The sequence below is a fragment of the Ictidomys tridecemlineatus genome, chromosome 3 (assembly GCF_052094955.1).
Source record: "Ictidomys tridecemlineatus isolate mIctTri1 chromosome 3, mIctTri1.hap1, whole genome shotgun sequence".
NCBI lineage: Eukaryota > Metazoa > Chordata > Mammalia > Rodentia > Sciuridae > Ictidomys > Ictidomys tridecemlineatus.
The window spans coordinates 74,905,874-74,925,576 of record NC_135479.1 but is presented as its reverse complement, the minus strand read 5'-3'; the positions used below and the strand labels follow the sequence as shown (position 1 = coordinate 74,925,576).

At 39.3% G+C, this 19,703-nt stretch overlaps 1 protein-coding gene and 1 non-coding gene across 5 annotated transcripts in view; both read left to right on the top strand.

Moving 5' to 3' along the window:
• Positions 1-444: 444 nt before the first annotated feature.
• Qrich1 (glutamine rich 1) overlaps positions 445-19,703 on the top strand; it is a 47,955-nt gene continuing 28,696 nt past the window's right edge. The window contains exons 1-3 of one of the 4 annotated variants that reach the window (XM_005326900.4): positions 458-598; positions 2,017-2,076; positions 13,375-13,704. In XM_005326900.4, the coding sequence (XP_005326957.1) occupies positions 13,396-13,704 (309 nt within the window). In that variant the 5' untranslated portion in view covers positions 458-598; positions 2,017-2,076; positions 13,375-13,395. Of the gene's footprint in view, positions 599-1,114; positions 1,259-2,016; positions 2,077-13,374; positions 13,705-19,703 lie in introns of those variants that run through there. The other 3 variants (XM_013359433.4, XM_078043167.1, XM_005326899.5) reach the window with 3 other exon arrangements.
• Positions 6,291-6,396, top strand: LOC120884564 (U6 spliceosomal RNA). The gene has a single exon (XR_005726999.1). It is a non-coding gene; the product is annotated as a U6 spliceosomal RNA (small nuclear RNA).

Here is a 19,703-nt window from a genome sequence, read left to right as displayed (position 1 = left end):
AGGGTCCTGGATGCTGGGCCCTCTAGGATGTAAATGACCCATAAGTTTCTTGAGCTGGGTACGGCTGGGGACGCTGGGCCCAGGTCAGAGGTTTGTGGAGGCCACCTTAAGTGAGAGGCCAAGACGGGTTGGGCTCCGCCCCACGTGGGGCTGCTAGACCAAAGGAGGTTCCAGCGGGCGGCAGAAGGTGGGTTCAATGAGCTAGCTTCAAGTCCCAGCCCATCTAGCGTCTCCAGCTAGGCTGAACCCTGACTATGGCTCCGCCCGTCATGGAGAAGCGTCCGTGGGCGGGACGCCCCGCCCCCCACCTCGGGGTCTGCTCTCAGCTCCAGGAGCCCAGCGGCCTCCTAGTCTGAAGCGTTCACTTTAAGTCTGGCCGGGAGGCAGTCCTAGTTCTCGCGGGATCCGATCCTCTGATTCTCGCGAGAGGGGCATTCGGCACTCATTGGCTGTAAAGGTTGAATGTAAGATGGCGCCCAGGGAGCTGTGAGGAGAAAATCCTGTCGGTCTTGGAGCAGCGACGGCAGAACCGGGGCCCCGGGCAGTGCGGCGGGGCCGGCGGGTAGAGCGGAGGCAGCGGCGGCGGTGACGTCGCCGGGTGAGGGCTCTGATGGGGGCGGGGATGCGGCGAGGCTGCGGGCCTGGATCAGGGGGCCCACCCCACACAACGGCAGGCGGGGGCGGCTGGGCCTTTACCGCAGGGCCCAGGAGACTTCAGGGCGGCTCCGGAGCTGAGAACGTCCCTGGGCTCGCTTGCCCCCGCCCCGAGGGTGGGGGTGGGGCGGGCCGGGGATTCGGGTGGGCGCGGTGCGCGAGCGCGCACCCCAGCCTATTTTTACGTGCGGGGGCGCGCGCGCTGTGCGGCCCTCCTAGTGCGCGTGGCCGCCGACGTGCGCGTTTCCGTCCTGGATATTTCTGCTCCCAGAGCTGTGGCCCATGGGCAAGAGTTGCTTCCGGGGCGCGCGCCCGCGACCCTCAGTTTTGGGGCGCGCGCCCTGCTGTTGGGTGGCGGTGCCGATTCGAGAGCGCGCAGGACGCCTCTTCTGAGCTGGGGGGTTGCGGGCAGACGGCTGGTTGTTTGGGGAAGGTTGAGGGTTTAGCCTTTCTTGCTCTGGTGACGTCCCTGGACAACCGTGACCTATGTCTGCGGAGAAATCTAGCGGCTTTGCTGTGTGTCTTGCGGCTCCGCTTCTCCGCGAGGCTAACGAGATAGCTGGTTGTCCTCAAAGAACGGGGTTACCCTAGGCCCATGTGCAGGGTGGGTGCCTGTGGAGGGTGTTGCTTTGCTTCAAAAAACGAATCTTGTTGCCCCGAGAGGGCAATGAGCCCCCTCGGGTTTCCTCAGCTTGTACTGGGGCTTTGTGCCAGGGAGGGAAGGTTAACATTTCAAGGCTCTTCTGTACTACCTGTTTCGTTTCATTAGAAACCAGTTTTTCCATAAGCGCAATTCATACACGTCACCTCTGTGCGCTCGGGAAGGGAATGCTCCTATGTGGATGATATGAAAACTCTGAGCTCTAAAATGTCACTTTAAATCTTTAAATGCTGTCTTTTTTTTTTTCTTCTTCTTCCGCGTGGGTGGGAGGGGCTTACTTTAGTCTAAGGGCCGGCCTTACTTCAGCCAAGAAGTTACCTAGAACAAATTTGAACAACCTAAAAAACAATGCTCCGCGCCACCTTCCCCCGCCCCCCATTTCCCCAGCAGAAATCTGTCCAAGTATCACTGTAGAAGTCGAATGACTTAAATCCTTTAATTTTTTTCCCTTCACTCCAGCACTGTTTTCTGGTGCAAGGGAGTTCTAGGTTTGTCCAAAAGAAATAAAGACAGAATAGTTGCCAGTTAATTTTACATTCTCAAATCATTAAAATTGAAGAAAAGGAAGCTAAGAGGAATAAATTAGCAATCAAATTTGATAATGGTAGTTTTTTCTAATACACTGTATTTTATTAAGAACAAAGTTAAAACTTAAAAAGAGGCTGAGGATGGAAGGAACTTCTTTGTTCTATCTTCTTCAGAATGTTAGAAGTCTTAAGAACTCAGGACAAGCAGCAGAAATACATGCAACATGGTGACTGGTGAGTTAAAATTGTTCATATGCTAGAAGTATGTGTGCATAGTTTTTTCCTGCTATTATTGAAACATTACAATCCTGTCAGTCATTCTGGGTACTGTCTGCCAGAATCTGCTAAGTGCTGGAAAACTGAAGATGTGGGAGACTGCTACATCTTTAAAACCAGCCACAGTTTGTTGCTTGAACATTGTTCTTTTTTTTTTTTAATATTTTTTAATTTGTTGATGGACCTTTATTTATTCAGTTATTTATATGTGGTGCTGAGAATTGAACCCAGTGCCTCACACATGTTAGGCAAGTGCTCTACCACAGAGCCACAACCCCAGCCCAAAATATAAGTGTTATTGCAACCTTAGCATAGCAAAACATTAATTAACGTCCTAAATGCAAAACAAAACAAAAAACACAGTTTATCTAGGACATACTTATAATTTTTATTATACTTGTTTTTTTGTTATACTGTTTTATTGTTTTTTAAATTTGTTTTATTGTTTTTTTTATACTTCATTATTGTCCCCTTCTTGTCATTATTGTCACCTCCTTTTGGATCATATTTGTTTTGATCTTGGTAGAGATCTTTTAAATTGCTGTTTGTAAATAATGTTTCTATTATCTCATCAACTGAGATTTTCTTATTAGATATCATCTTGTCCTCTGTGATGAAATGTTTGTGTATCTCTCCATGAAATTCTACAGTTCCACATCTCCTTTTCAGTTCATGTTGCCATTTCAACAAAAGATGAGATGAAATAGAGTTGAATTTTTTAAAGTTTGAATTGTTCCAATAAAATGACTATGGTGAGAGGCTTTGGGTATGGGTGACCTCCTTTATGGAAGCTTCAAAATTTAGGGTTGTCTTCCTTTAAGCTTGCATGTTTTCTTTTAATTTGATCAGCTGTAGTTTGTTTTTGATGTTCTCATGCTTCTTGCTTGTCTGCTTTTTAAATGACCACCTTTTATTTATGAGGGTCTTTTATTTCTGAATTGCCCTCAGAATGAGATGTTATGTGAACACTTGTTCTTTTCTGTTACTTTGTTGCCCCGCATTTTGTTCCAGATGTTCTAAGTCCTCTTCAGGCTTGACTTAAATGCTTCCTTTGTGTTTTTTTTTTTCACCTGTCCTATCGGATTGTGATTTTTGTTGTTGTTGTTGTTGTTTGTTTTTTCTGGATAGGCCAGGGCCTAGTGCATGTCTAACACATACTCAACCATCAAGCTCCCCCCTCCCCATTGTGATTTCTGTTATTAAACTGAAGTGACTGCATGAAAAATTGACACATTAATTTTTTTGCTTTGCTGAAAGGGGAAAAGGAACGGTCTTTGGGTCAATGTTTACATCAGGGCAAAATGTAGGTAGGGCTGATGAATTGTGGCAGAAAGCTGACGTTTTCCTTTTTAAGACAATTATGAAATATTTATCTGTATACATTATATGTACAGATATGATCTGTGCACAATTTAATGAGAGAGAAATTATGGAGTGAACTCTGATATAATTACTTTTCTAAGAAATAGAACAATGCCAAAACCTCTGAAACCTTTATGGTGTCCCTTCCTGGTCACAGTTTCTCAGTACTTAGAGACAATTACTATTCTGACTTGTGTGATAATCCCATTGTTTCTTTTTCATTTTACATTTCCCACGTTTGTATTCCTAAACATAATATTTGGTTTTTAAAATATAAGTGGAATCATGCTTCATTATTGTCACCTCCTTGTACCATTATGCTTTTCAAATTTGTCCATGTTTGCAGCTGTAGTTGATTCCCTTTTCAATATTATATTCTGTTATATGAATATACCATAATTTTATTTGTTCCACTGTTGATAAACATCTGAATTGCCTCCAGTTTTTGGATAACAAAATTTCTATGAACATTTCCTGTATAAGTATCTTTTACACAAATGAGTGTGTCATATATACCTAGGGGCAGGATTGCTTGGTGTTATGAAATGGATATTTTAACTTCACTAGCTAATGCAGGTGTTTGTGCCACTTGACAGCCTATCAGTATTTGGTAGGAATATGAATTTTAAGTTTCTGGTTGAAAGTATGTGTTGTACCAGAATAGAAACATGGTGAAAATGCCCCCAAATTAGAGATTCCTATAACAGCATGGGTCAGATGAGTGGCCTAGTGGGTTAATTTCTGTAATTTCTATCACAAACCTTGTAGTAGGTTAGTATCTTTAAGAAAAGATATGTAGGGAGAGACTGGGAACGTGACTAAGTGGTAAAGCATTTGTCTGGCATGTGTTAATTCCTTATGTTAATTATGACAAGTATGACTGTAACTCCTCAAAATAGAAATTAATTTTTTCTTATGAATGTAGTCTTCAAATCAGACTTAAGTAAACTATGAGGAGCCATTGCTAGAGTAGGTGGAATCCTTTAGAAGGGATTGAGGCCCAAGGAAGAGGCAGGACTCTCTGAGGCAGCTCAGATTATTTTAGTCTGTCACAAATTCAAGACCTATTCAACAGAGCTGTATAGAGAGTCTGGAAGTGACCCAAGAGGGGGTGATTCTGCTGAGTACCTAGATCTTCCCTTAGTACCTAAATAGAAAAAAAAAGAAATTAGCAAAAAAAGAAAAACAAAAAACCCCAATCCTATGGAAATGATTATTGTTTTAGAGTAATGTTTTTCCATGGTGCCATCATTTTTTCTAGTTATAAAATAATAGCTTATGTGTTGAGGGACTGTTCTGCACACTGTACTGAGCTCCACAGGAGCAAATACTAGGTCTGTACCAATGATCTGTTTGTACTTAGTAGTGAAAATGTGGATCTGTTGTTGAGGGACTAATTTGTCTTTATTGTTCTGAAAGCAGCTCTACTTCAAGTACTTAGAAGCAAATACTTGTTTATAGACTCTATATCCTCCATTAGTCCTAGTGTATTTTTTTTTTTTTCATTTGGCTCACAGAAATTGGGAGTGCTCAAAGATCCTCACAGATTTTAATTAATTTCTTTCTGCTCACCAAGTCCTTGACTTGGAGCTAATTAAGAATCTTTTGTCTCTTTGGGGTTATGGAGGGTAGTATTCTCAAGCTTCTCTTTATTTCTAAGGCTCAGCCTTTGTGTATTGTGAGTATCATCTTGAAGAAGTTAACAATCTTATGTAAGTTTTTGGTGCCAGATGGTTTTGTTTGCTTTCAGATATTGAGGGAAAATTATATTGCCATCTACAAGAATTGTCTTCATATCTGTTACTGTTATTGCAGTCTGATCACTGTGTAGAAAAGGATGAATTTAGTTACTTTTTTGATTTAATACAACTTGTGAAGAGAACAGAGTATTAAACAGGAAGTAACTTAAATCCTGTTATTCTATCAGCTGGGCATAACTACTTTTAGTATTCTGATATATTTTGACAGTTTTTTTTTTCTAATGTATAATTAAACAATACTGGGATATAGTAATAAAACTGTGTTGACTGCTTTTTTACACATGTATCTCAGTGTCATTAAGTATTTGAAAATCTCCAAAACGTTCTGGGCAAGAAATTCCATGACCCCATGTTAATATGCTTTTTTTTTTTAATATTTATTTTTTAGTTGGACACAATACCTTTATTTTATTTATTTATTTTTATGTGGTGCTGAGGATTGAACCCAGGGCCTCGGACATGCTAGGCGGGGGTACTACTGCTGAGCCACAACCCCGATCCAATAAACTCTTTTTTTTTTTTTTTTTAAAAAGCTAATCAGATGGTAGAAAGGTCAGTGGAATCACACACAAAAAGAAGCAGTTCTTATTCATATGAATTAGTTATATAATAACATTGATGTTTCAATTTGTCAGGCAAAGAGATTTCAATAATTCAGTAAGTGGCACAGAGAGGGAAAGTAGAAATACTGGGGAATAGGCAAAGGAATTTCAATAATTCAATAAGTGGTACAGAGAGGGAAAGTAGAAATACTGGGGAATATTATTGATCAAATTATATTGTTATATTGTTTATTGTTTGCATGTACGAATATGGAATAACAAATCCCACTATTATATATAACTATAATGTACCAATTTAAGAAATGTGAAAAAATAAGTGGTACAGAGACAAATTATTAGGTCACATCATGCAAAATTAACTTCTAAATGGACCAGAATATTTTAATAAAACGTGTTCTGAGGGACTAGAGATGCAGCTCAGACGTAGAACACAGGCTTAGCATGTATAAGGCCCTGGTTTGATTCCCAGTACTATCAAAGAAAAAAAGTGCTTGCTTTGGCAGCACATATATTAAAATTGGAATAGTACAGAGAAGATTAGCATGGCCCCAAGCAAGGATGACACATAAATTCATGAAGTATTCCATATTACAAAAAGTATGCTGAAAACAAATATTATAGATAAAATGATAATCTGATCTTATGGGTAGAGAGGGCTTTTTTTCTTTTTTTGGAGAAGATTTTTTTATTTTTTGGGGGGTGGTATTGGGGATTGAACTCAGGGGGACTCAACCACTGAGCCACATCCCCATCCTTATTTTGTATTTTATTTTAGAGACAGGTCTTAACAGTTGCTTAGCACCTCAGCTGTTGTTGATGCTGGCTTTGAACTCACAATCCTCCTGTCTCAGCCTCCCGAGCTTCTGGAATTACAGGTGTGCGCCACCACACCTGGCTGGCGAGGACTTTTGAATATGTTTCTGAAGCTTTAATTATTCTAAGCAGTATGTACTTGTCAGCATGTGTCAGGTCAAATGTTAACTTGATAAGGTTTTATTTTTATTATTGGGATGGGTAAGTCTGGTGGATACTTCAAGAGGGCAAATTGAAAGGACAAGAAAGGAAACCAGAAACGATTTAGTCTGTAAAAATGAACAGATTTATTATGTTCCTTCAAATTTGTTAAAAATTCTTAAATTCTTCATTGAATCCATTATTTGTTAAAATCTCTTACTGTCTTCTGATTCAGTGATTCTCAAATAATTCTGTGGAATTTTACAGAAAATAGCATTTGAGAAGCAGAGACTTCTGCTTCAAGCCCCACCTACCATTGGAGCACAGCAGAGAGTTTTATACTCTATGGTCTAAAACACTTTAAATATATGACCAGTGATTAACAAAACATGAAGCATTATAGAATTTTTTAAAAAATAGTTTTAGTTGTGAATGGACCTTTATATATTCATTTATATGTGGTGCTGAAAACTGAACCCAATGCCTCCCACATGCTAGGCACTCTACCACTAAGCTACAACCTCAGCCCTATTATAGAATACATCAAACATTTCTAAGAATAGAGAAGAATATGATAAATACCTGTGTATTTGCATTTTCTAACAGTTCTATAATTTTTTTTTTCTACTTAAACCTTATTGGGAGCTGGGGTTGTAGCTCAGTGCAGGAATGCTTGCCTGGCATATGTGACGCAGTGGGTTTGATCCTGAGCACTATGTAAAAGTAAACGAATAAATAAAGGTATTGTGTCTATCTACATCTAAAAAATATTTTGAAAGAAAAACCTTGTTGGTCTATTTATTTTTTATTTTTAAAATTTTTATTCTTATTTTTTATGTGCTAGGGATTGAACTCAGGGGCACTCGAGTACTGAGCCACATCCCCAACCCTATTTTGTATTGTATTTAGAGACAAGGTGTCACTGAGTTGCTTAGCACCTCCCTTTTGCTGAAGCTGGCTTTGAACTTGTGATCCTCCTGCCTCAGCCTTCCGAGCCAAGATTACAGGCATGGACCACCATGCCCAGTGGTCTTTTTATTTTTTGATTTAAAAAAAAAAAAACTTTGTGTGTTGATGGACACAGTACTTTTATTTTTATTTAGTTTTATGTGGTATTGAGGATGGAACCTAGTGCTTCACACATGCTTCACAAGCGCTCTACCATTGCACTTTAATCCCAGCCACCACCACCATCCCCCCTTTTTGATACTGGGGATTGAACTCAGGGGCAGTCAACTATTGAATCACATCCCCAGCCCTATTTTGTATTTTATTTAGAGACAGGGTCTCACTGAGTTGCTTAGTGCCTTGCCATTGCTGAGGCTGGCTTTGAATTCAAAATCCTCCTGCCTCAGCCTTCTGAGCCACTGGGATTACAATAGACATGCACCACCGCACTCAGCTGCAACCCCAGCCCTTTTGATGAAAATTTTAAGGAATTACTTTCATTTTATTTTTGTGCTGGGGATCCAGCCCAGGGCTTCATATATGCTAGGCAAGTGCTTTACTATTGAGCTATACACACAGCCCTAAAGAATACATTTTGCTTCTTTATAAGCATCTATTTTTTGAAGCTTTTGCTCAGTTCTTTCTGAGAACTTAATATCCAACTTGTTTGCTCTTTTGCTCAGGGAATAAATTTATATTTGGATTAGACTTTCTTGTAGTAATTCTTTTGAATGTACTATTCTAGAAATCCTGATAGGAAGCATTTGTTTGGAGATGGCATGGGCCAAATGGTTTTTACTGTCTTGGAATGTTGGTTTAAAAAAAATGCTCTAGTTTATTGTGGCATGAAATGCTCTTATTTAAAAGGTTTATTAAATAGAAACTATACTAAGCTAATTGCTTGAGAGAGCAAAGAGGTCTAGGGTATGGCTCGTGGTAAAGCGTGTGCTTTGTCATGTACAAGGTGCCACATTTTAAAAATTAATAAATAGGGGTTGTAAAAATTAATAAATGGTGTTGTATGTAGCTCAGTGATCCAATGCTTGTCTAGCATGTGAGGCACTGAGTTCAAATCATATAAATAAAATAAAAAATTTTTAAAAATTAATAAAGGAGAGGTGGTGGCTCATGCCTGTAATACCAACAACTACAGAGGTTGAGGAAGGAGGATTGAAAGTTTTGACTGTCTCAAAAAAAAGACTGGGGAATCTAGCTTAATGGTGAAGTGTCTCTGGGCTTCAATATCCTTATTATTATAAAAAGAAAAAAAGAAAGTAAGGGCTAGGATTGTTGCTCAGTAGTAGAGTACTTGCCTAGCATGAATGAAGCACTGGGTTTGGTCCCCGGCACCACATAAAAATAAACAAGTAAAGGTATTGTGTCCATCTACAACTAAAAAATGTAATTGGCAGAGGTTTATCATGAGAGTAGGGTGATTTAAATGCCTTAAACTCTCCTGGACAATTGATAAATATTTAAGACTGGTAGATCAAAAACCAGAGGTCAAAGCATATTTTTAGCTATTTTTACTTTACATTTTATGGCTTCACATCACTGCCCCCTCCAAAAAAAATCTCAAAAATTAAGAAACAAAATAACAAAAAACTAGGTGGAATTCTAAATTGAATATTGAAAGAAGTTTGTATCTAGGAAGAAATGGTGGTAAAATTCTTCATACTTAATATCAGACCTGAGATGAAGCTTAATCTGTCCTACCTGAACTTCTGAAATTTGAGTGAGGGGAAATAAAACCTTTTAACCTAGGGACTGGTTTTACTGGGCAGTTCTTTTTTAATTATTATTTTTCATTTTTTTGAATTTTTTAAGCTATACATGGGCTACAATATTTTTATTTTGTTTGTTTATTTTTATGTGGTGCTGAGGATCGAACCCATGGTCTCACACGTGTGAGGCGAGCGCTCTACTGCTGAGCCACAACCCCAGCCCCTACTGGGCAATTCTTAATATGAAAGTTTTCCAGCTCTGTAACTTTAAGTATTTCTTTGAATGGGTGTTTACTTGTATTATCTCCCAGATTGCTGACAAAAAAAGAATTTCTTGCATGACTGTCTTTGCTTTTTTAAAAATTGATTTGACGGCCAAGCCTAATGGAACACACCTGTAATTCTAGCTACTCTAAAATACTAGCAGCATAGGAGACTGATGCAGGAAGATCACAAGTTTGAGACCAGCCTTTGCAACTTAGGGATACCTATTTCAAAATAAAATAAATGACTGGGGATGTAGCTTAGTGGCAGTGTGCTTGCCTCACATAGACAAGGCCTTAGGTTCAAAAGCAAACAGGACCAAAAACAACAACAACAACAAAAAAAATCCAACTTGAGATTGCTTGAATTTTCAAAATTGCCTGTACTAGAATCATAGCTACTGTGACAAAGCAATTTTATTTTTTGGCAGTACTGGGGATTGAACCCAGAGCCTTACTCTTGCCAGGCAAGTGCTGTACCACATTCCTAGTTCAACTACATGTTGAAGAACATAAATTTAGGAAATTTAAGTTCCAGTTGACCTTTGCTGGTTTGTTTTGTTTGTTTTGGTACTAAGGATTGAACCCTGAACCCAGAGACACTTTACCACAGAGCCACATCTCCAGCCCTTTTCTATTTATTATTTTGAGACAAAATCTCACTAAGTTTTTGAGACTGGCCTCAAACTTGTGATCATCTTGTCTTAGCCTCCTGAATCGCTGACATTACAGTCAGGCATTTCTATGCCTGCAGCTGTTCTGTTCTTTTTTTTTTTTTTTACTTTTATTTGAAGTTCTGGGATCCAAGTGTTCCACCACTGAGCAATATCACTAGCCCTGCTAATTTTCTTTTTCCCTCCAGTACTGAGGAATACTGAGCTACATCCCCAGCCCTTTTTATTTTGCAATAGGGTCTCACTGAATTGCCCAGGCTGTCCTGGAACTCCTAAGTGCTTTTCCTGAGTATCTGGGAAGTGTGTACCCAACCTAGTTTGTTGTTTTATAATGAAGGTGAAAAACTGAAATGCACTGGCATTGTAGAGGACCCAGTAAAAGCTTCTCATATAACCTCTCCCTTGACCACTTTTGAGCAGTGGGGTATATATGATTATATACAGATCCCCTTGTGAATTGGGTCTTTATTGTAAGAGATACCTTAAGGAAATCCAGCCTTGAGGCTATTAAACAAAGGAAAACTTTAACACATTGTTTACTGATTTGTAGAGTGAGTACTTGTGGGTCACCCACAATGAGTAGCCTTCTCTGAATCTATTGGAAGGACAGTGTGCTTGGCCTTGATACTCTCTTTGTATGTGCTGTGGACATCATTGATAATGTTTTGAAGTCTCATAGTAGATTTGATTTTCTATTTTGAAACGATAACTGAAAGCCCCTGCAGCAGGGAGAAAGGAAAGCTGGACTTAGGGAAGTGGTCAAAAAAGTAGTGGAAAAGTGGCAAATGAGTGTTGTTTCAGAAGAGAAGAGGCTATCAGCAAGGGTTTCACCTTACACCTCCGCGACATGTAGTAGTTGTTCTCTGCAGTCAATTGTGCTTGGGGTTTACTGAGAAGTAGGGACCCTCCTAAGGGTAATGGTCTGGAAATTTTGATTTCAGATAGGTTAAGAAAAAAATATGTTCTTTATTTTTAGAGAAATATATTCATAATACATTGTATGCATAGTTAAGATTCATTGCTGATCTGTTCTGTTTGAAAGTACCCAAATATAAATTTATGTACTAGTATATAGTATCACACAGAAATAATGCCAGCATCGGTAATTTAATAGCAGTAAATTCATATTTCTTTGCATTCCCTCTTGAATCTGGATGTATAGTTTTTTCATATAAATATAGTAAATATATATATATAGTATATTAACTATTTACTAGGGAAAAGTAGTATATGCCTTTTCCCTGGTGTTTATTTTTATTTTATTTTATTTTTTTAGAGAGAGAGAGAGAGAATTTTATTTATTTTTTAGTTTTTTCGGCGGACACAACATCTTTTTTGTATGTGGTGCTGAGGATTGAACCCGGGCCACAGGCATGCCAGGCGAGCGCGCTACCGCTTGAGCCATATCTCCAGCCCCCTAGTGTTTATATATAACTAGATTGTATGATTTATGGTTGTAAATTATAGATGTTACAGGAAGAAGGAATTATAATTTTCCTGTTCCATATTGAATTCCAAATGCAACAGGTTTAGAAGAAGCACCTTCCATGTGTGAGCTATTTAGAGATGACTAGAGCAGTCTTGTCTGCCAGTTAAAAACCAGTTTAAGAAAAGAGATGGTTTTCTACATACCTGAAATCTGTAACATAATGCAGAGCACCTGCATAGCAAAAAAGACTAATATTTGTAGCACGATTGCTTAAAGAAGTAAATCACGTTTCCAGACATTTGAGATTGAATGTTCTTTTTGTCAAGAGGCTTCAATTGGGGCTGGGGATGTGGCTCAAGCGGTAGCGCGCTCGCCTGGCGTGCGTGCGGCCCGGGTTCGATCCTCAGCACCACATACCAACAAAGATGTTGTGTCCGCCGAGAACTAAAAAATAATAAATATTAAAAATTCTCTCTCTCTCTCTCTCTCTCCCCTCTCTCACTCTCTCTTTAAAAAAAAAAAAAAAGAAGCTTCAATTGGTTTTTATTACTCTTTCATCCATTTCTGCTTTTGTTCTGGAGGTAGTATTGGTCAAAGGAGGGTGGTGCAAAGGTGGAAGCTGCAGGTCACTCAGTATTTTTAGTTTGCCTGATTGTTCCAAGGTAATTGAGTTACTGTCAATCTCTGCATATCAGTTCTTAAATAAATAAATACCTAATGAAAAATCTGCAGAATTGACTTTTGAATTTTAGTAGTGACCTAATTATTTCAAGTACTATTCAATTCTCTCCCCACAATTATTTTAATAAAATTAGTTAATACTTTCATAGTGTTGCTTGTTTGTCTCAGGTACTTTTCTAAGTGCTTCTTATATTTAATCCTCATGAACTCAGAGGTAAGTACTGTTTTATTCCTATTTTATAAATAAACTAAAGTTCATTGACTTGTCTAGAGTTATACAGTTGAAATCAAGTTGAGATTTGAACTCAAGTATACTGATTTCAGAGTTCATCCTCAAGTCTTTCTACAAAAGAATGTAAGCAGTCTATGACAAAATGAGATTTTTTTGTGTGTGTTTCTGATGAGAGATGAAGAACATGTCCCCTGACTCTTGGTTCTCTCCATAGCTAGGTGGCATACCTGTCTCTCCAGTGAAGGACATACTTGGGAACAGAAATAATATGTCATACGGAATCTCTGCTCCTATCTCTTTTCTTTTTGTCTGTTTGTACTCTCTGTGATGGTCAGAGAACAGTTTTTGCATGTGACATTTACTGTCCAGTGCTTGGCTCTGCAGAGAAGATGGGACTGGCCTAGTGCTGGATGGGGAATGTGTTTTCAGCCTGTTTCATTCAGTACTGTGAAGCATGCTTTTATTTTCTGTTTTCAGTGTGATACAGCTCCTTTAAGAAATGTTAAAAAGTGTTTTCAAACACAGTCCACTGTAAAAGTAAGATGGTATAATAAAACTTTACTTTGGATTCCAGAATTTTCTACTCTGATACCAGGCTGATTGCTTCTATGCACTTTAAGATATAAAAGTAATAGCATAATTTGACTTCTGCTCATTTATTTTTAGGAACCCTAAGGACTCTGCAATATGAATAATTCTCTGGAGAACACCATCTCCTTTGAAGAGTATATTCGAGTGAAGGCACGGTCTGTCCCACAACACAGGATGAAGGAATTTCTGGACTCACTGGCCTCTAAGGGTCCAGAAGCCCTTCAAGAGTTCCAGCAGACAGCCACTACTACCATGGTGTACCAACAGGGTGGGAACTGCATTTACACAGACAGCACTGAAGTGGCTGGGTCTTTGCTTGAACTTGCTTGTCCAGTCACCACCAGTGTTCAGCCACAAACACAGCCAGAGCAGCAGATCCAGGTTCAGCAGCCACAGCAGGTTCAGGTAAAAGAGAAATGTACAGCATGTTAAATATACTATTTGCTGTTAAAACTTTTTTTTTTTTTTGTACCGGGAGTGAAACTCAGGGGCACTCAACCACAGAGTTACATCTCCAGCCCTTTTTGTATTTTATTTAGAGACAGGGTCTCATTGAATTGCTTAGCGCCTCACTTTTGCTGAGGCTGGCTTTGAACTTGCAACCCTCCTACCTCAGCCTCTCGAGCTGCTGGGATTGCAGGCTCGAGCCAGCTATTGTTAAGGTTTTAATTAGTAGGAATATGTCTGTACAGAGGTCAAGAGATTATTTGGGGGGAATTGCTGAAACTTTATTTTTTGTTTTTTTGTACTGAGAATTTAACCCAGGGGCACATTACCTCTGAGCTACATCCTGGATGTTTTTTATTTTGAGACAGTATCTTTCTCAGTTTCTGAGGCTGGCCTTGAACTTATGATCCTCCTGCCTTAACCTTCCAAGTTACTGGGGTTATATGTATGTACCACTGTGCCCAACTTGACCAAAGTTTTTTTTTTAAGTCATAGATGGACACAATACCTTTATTTATTTATTTTTATTTGGTGCTGAGGATCAAACCCAGAGCCTCATACATGCTAGGTAAGTGCTTTACCACTGAACCACAATCCCAGCCCTTGACCAAAGATTTTAAAGAATACATATACACATTCATACAGTCATTTATCAGTGTCCATGGGAGATTGATTCTAGGATTCCTTGCAGATACCAAATTCTGGATTTTTAAGTCCCGTATATAAAATGGTTAAGATTATCTAGGATCAGTGGTGTTTGCATGTAATCTCAGCTATTTGGGAAGCCAAGGTAAGAGGATTTCAAGTTCAAGGCCATTTGGGAAATTTAATGATTTCCTGTCTCAAATGTAAAAAAGCTGGGCATGATAGCCCATGCCTATAATCCAAGTGGCTCTGGAGGCTGAGGCGGGAGTATCGAGAGTTCAAAGTGAGCCTTAGCAACTTAGCAAGGCTCTAAGCAACTTAGTGAGACCCTGACTCTAAATAAAATAGAAAAAAAGGGCTGGGGATATCACTCAGTGGTTAAGCATTTTCCACCATGCGGCCGGCGCAATGGTTTCATTAATGAGGTTCTAGGCATAAAGTTAGTTAGAAGAGATCGAAATAAAACACACAGACTCAGTTACCTTATTTCTATTGCCAGGTCCAAGACGGCTCCCCTCTCTGGTTCCCTCATCTAACCGCCCAGCAGGGCAGCAAGGATTACTCAGGGCTAGCAGGAGAGAGAGAGATTGAACACGCCTAGGAGTAGCCTTTTATTGGGGAACAAGAGATTCAGGGGAGAATTCCATCCAATGAAGGTTGAGGGGGGACTGCACTCCAAGGTCAGGGTCAGTGATTGGGCCCCCGGGGTCAGTGGTCAGGCACACCCCCACACGGATGGGCTCTCTCATCAGGAAAGGGCCGGGAAAGCTCCGACACAGCCAGAGCACCTCAGATCCTTAATGGGAGCCACCCAATCACATGTCAGAAATGGCTTCCCACAAGTATCCCTGGGTTCAATCCTGGATACCAAAACAAACAAGCAAAAGCATAGTCTGGGGAAGTAGGTCAGTGGTAAAGTGCTAAATGATGTTTTGGCTGGGAGTGTGAGGCAAGGGGATCAGAAGTTGGAGGCCAGCCTCGGCAGTTTAGTGAGACTGTCAGCAATTTAGCACGATCCCCTCAAAATAAAAAAATAAGAAGGTCTTGGGGTAAAGGTCAGGGGTAAAACACCCTGGGTTCCATCCCCAGTCCTAAAAAATAAGACTTTTTAGCCAAGCTTTCTTGAACAAATGGGTAGTTAAGTCTAGCTGACCATTTTTAATTTAGTCTTTCATTTTTCATAACATTTAAAATGCAAGCCAGATACGATGGTTCACATCTATAATCCCAGCAACTCGGGAAGCTGAGGCAGGAGGGTCACAAGTTCAAGATCATTATCAGCAATTTAGCAAGGCCCCAAGCAACTTAGTGAGACTCTTTCTCAAAATAAAAAATACAAAGGGCTGGTGATGTGTCTCAGTGGTTAGGTACCCCTGCTTGAATCCCTAGTACCTACCCCCAACCCCCCCCAAAAAAAAAACAAGGCAAATAAATAAAATGGGATTTAATTTGTCTAACCTGTGGACTTTGCACATTTAATTTAAATGAATATTGTAAATTGAGTTTTCTAATATTACTTATTTGAAAAGTTATTGGAAGTGGTAATAAATCCAAAGCTACCAAAATAATAAACCGGACAATATGAAGATGAATATGGCTAAACACAGCAGTTTAAAAAAAAATGTAGGTGGGTACAGTGGTGCTTGTCTGTAATCCTAGCAACTCAGGAGGCTGAGGCAGGAAGATTGCAAGTTTGAGACCAGCCTCAGCAACTTAGTTAGATCTTGTCTTAAAATAAAAAAGAAAGAGCTATTCTAGCTTAGTGGCACATGCCTGTAATCCCAACAATTTGGGAGACTAAGGCAGGAGGATTGCAAGTTCACCTTCAGCAACTCAGCAACATCCTGCTTCAAAATAAAATTAAAAAGGGCTAGGATGTTATTCAGTGATAAAATGCCTACCACCATTAAAAAAAAAAATCCTTCTGAGTGATTTCAGACTCAGATATAGGCATAGTGGTTACATATTATACACATATGTTGGTTGATCTTTTCTGTATTTTTCTGAAGAGGGATATAGAAGTTTGTATATAAAATATACACGTACATATTTATGTAGGTGCTGGGGATTGAACCTAAGGCATGTGCTGAACTATGTCCCCTTCCCCTTTAAACTTATCTTAAAATAAGTGTAATTTTTAGGGGAAGATGTATGGTTAGCAAGTACAGGAGTGCAATTGGATGGGAGGAATCAATACTTCTAATGTGTAGCACTATATGGTTGACAACAATGAGTTGTTAAAATAGCTGCTAGAATTTCAAATGTTTCCAACAAAAAAATTGCTAAATGTTTGAGGTGACATATACTTTACCCTAATCTGATCATTACACATGGTATACATGTATTGAAATGTCATATTGTATCCTGTAAATATGTGCAGTTATTATATGTCAGTTAAAAGCAGAAACTAGGGATTGCCAATATAGGTTAGTAGTAAGAGTGCTTGCCTCTCATGGGCAAGGCCATAGGTTGTATCCTCGGCATTGCAAAAAATAAATTAAAAAATTACAGGTAAGCCAAATAAAACAAAGGGAACTTTTAAAAAAGTGTACCCAAGTTGTTTTGACTTAAACCTATATTCTATTTCAGGGCAGGATGGGTTGGGAGAGCAGTGCTAGGGATCAAACCCAGGGCCTTCCACATGCTAGGCAAGCACTCCCATCACTGAACTTTGCCTCCAGTCCCCAAACCTATGCTCTTAACTAGTATTTCTGGAATACAGAAAACTTGTACAAACAAAAAGATAATCTAGTAGAGAAATGGACAAATGTTACAAGTAGACAGTTCATGAAAGAATATAGATGGTGATAATAAACCAGAAAATCCTTCATATTACTTGTGATTATGGAAATGTAAAAATTTTAAATGAGATCATCTCATTTATTATATGGGAAAACAAAGATTTCATTCAGGGGCTGGGGCTGTAGCTCAGTGGCAGAGCTACAGAGCCTAGCATGTGTAAGGCACTGGGTTCAATCCTCGACACCACATAAAGATGAATGAATAAAATAAAGGCATTCTGTCCATACATAACTACAAAAAAAGAAAAGATATCATTCAGGGTGACATAAGGGTATGAGAGAATAAGTTAGAATAAAATTGCATAATTTTGTTGGAAATGAATTTGACAGTACTGGCCTTGAATTTATGTTTATAGATATATGTGTATATTCACTGTTGTATTGCTTATAGTAGCAATATTGGAAACAAGTCTCTTTCAGAAAGAAAAATGGCAGATAATGGTACAATTGTATTGTATTGTCCTTTATGGCCAGAAGAATGAGATAGATAATACATCTTGATTGGGGAGGATGTTTAGCAGATGGTTGAGTTTCAAAACCAGTTTGGGGGCTGGAGATGTGGCTCAGGGGTAGAGCACTTGCCTAGCATGCACCTGCCTGCAATCCCCAGTAACTCAAAAAAAAAAAAAAAATCAGTTGATATCACCCTATTTTTTAATTTTGTTTTTTCCATTGGTATTGGGGATTGAACTTAGGGGTGCTGTATCACTGCACTACATTCCCAACCCTTTTTAAATATTGAGATATAGTCTTTAAATTGCCCAGGCTGGCTTTGAACTTGGGATCCTCTGGGCTCAGCCTCCTTAGTTGCTAGGATTACAGATGTGAATCACCATGCCTGCCTTCACCCTGGTTTTTAGCATGTAGAATGTAGTGGTCCTTGAACAGTAATAGTAAAACCCCAAATAGTAATTGAGTTGGAGAGTGGAGTACTAAGGAATATTTGAAAAAAAAAAAATTTTTTTTTTCCCAGGGCTGGGGATATAGCTCAGTTGGTAGAGTGAGTGCTTTGCATGTACCAGGCCCTGGGTTCAATCCCCAGCACCACATACACACACACAAAAAAATTCCTACATTACTGGGGACTTAACCTAGGACCTCATGTGTCATAGGTAGTGCTTTACCACTGAGCTGTACTCCCAGCTAAGAACTCCCATTTAAGTGTGGATAATATTGGGGGAGTGCTAACTTCTTTGTTACTGTTAGGTCTTTCTGCGTTAAGTGAAGGAGTTTCACTTGAAACTTGTTTTTCAGAGCTTCTTAAAGCATTCAAAAGAAGTAAGTGTGCCAGAGGAAATACCTGATGATGAATGCCAAGGTTTGGTTTCCTTGGCACCCATAGAATTGCTTGTTTCTCCTCTGCCCTTCCACAGGGAAAGAACTGAGCATTCACATAAGGCTGGTTGGTCAATCTAGCCTTGCTAGAGTTTGCTAAATGAAGAATACTTTGGAAAAAAGGCACTTCTCAGCACTTGGTCTTTTTGTTGCTGGAAGTGAAATTTGAAGGCTTTAGTGTGTTTTTCATTCCTTGTCATTGTCATCCCAGCATTATCCCTCTTCTTTTTTATTTTTAGACATGCAGTGTCACAGATCAGTTGGAATCTGTAGTATCCTCTGTGAATATCCCCTCCCCCTGGGTAAATACATGAAGTTCAAACAGTGTGAGCATCTTTTATATATATATATATATATATATTTTTTTTTTTTTGGTTGTAGTTGGACACAATATCTTTTATTTATTTATAAATAATCCCTTTATTTTATTTACTTATTTTTATGTGGAGCTGAGGATCAAACCCAGGGCCTCACATGTGCTAGGCAAGCACTCTACCACTGAGCCACAACCCCAGCCTCTCCATTCAGGTTTTTAGTTATAAGATGATCTGAAGGACCACTACAACTCCTCCAAGTTTACTAAAAAAAACATTTACTAAAGAATAGAAGGTAATTCAAAGGATTTATGAGAAAGCCAGAGAATAGACATTGAAGGCTATCCAACCAGTAACTAGATCTGGGTCACATTGCTAGCCTGCTTTGGTAGAGATTTTCAGCCCCATTTTTGGACACAGGTCTTCACACTACAGTCTTTACTGGGACTTAGGTCATCCTGCTGCATTTTGCCACATCCTCCCACTTTCACCAGAAAATTCAGTCTTTGGTTCCTGCTGCCCATGTCCAGATTTCATGCTGTGTGTCTAATTTGGGAAGCCTTGGTCACATGCCTACACTTCAGCTGTGGAAGAGGTTGGGAAAGTGATTCTGGCACTTGCCTTGAGGCGGCAGTGTTCATAATATATGGTGTATTATGCAAACATAAGGTTTGCAGCCAAAAGTAGTACTTAAATCAGCTACTTACTTACTGGCACTTTTGGATCCTGATCATCACTTAGGATTAGTGGGCCATTTATTGCTCTTTTCTGGACCTTTATATTCTGTCTTTTACCACATTTAAATCTCTTCCCAACCATGGTTTTAAGTTCGTTTGATAAATAATCAAAAGTTTGATAAGTG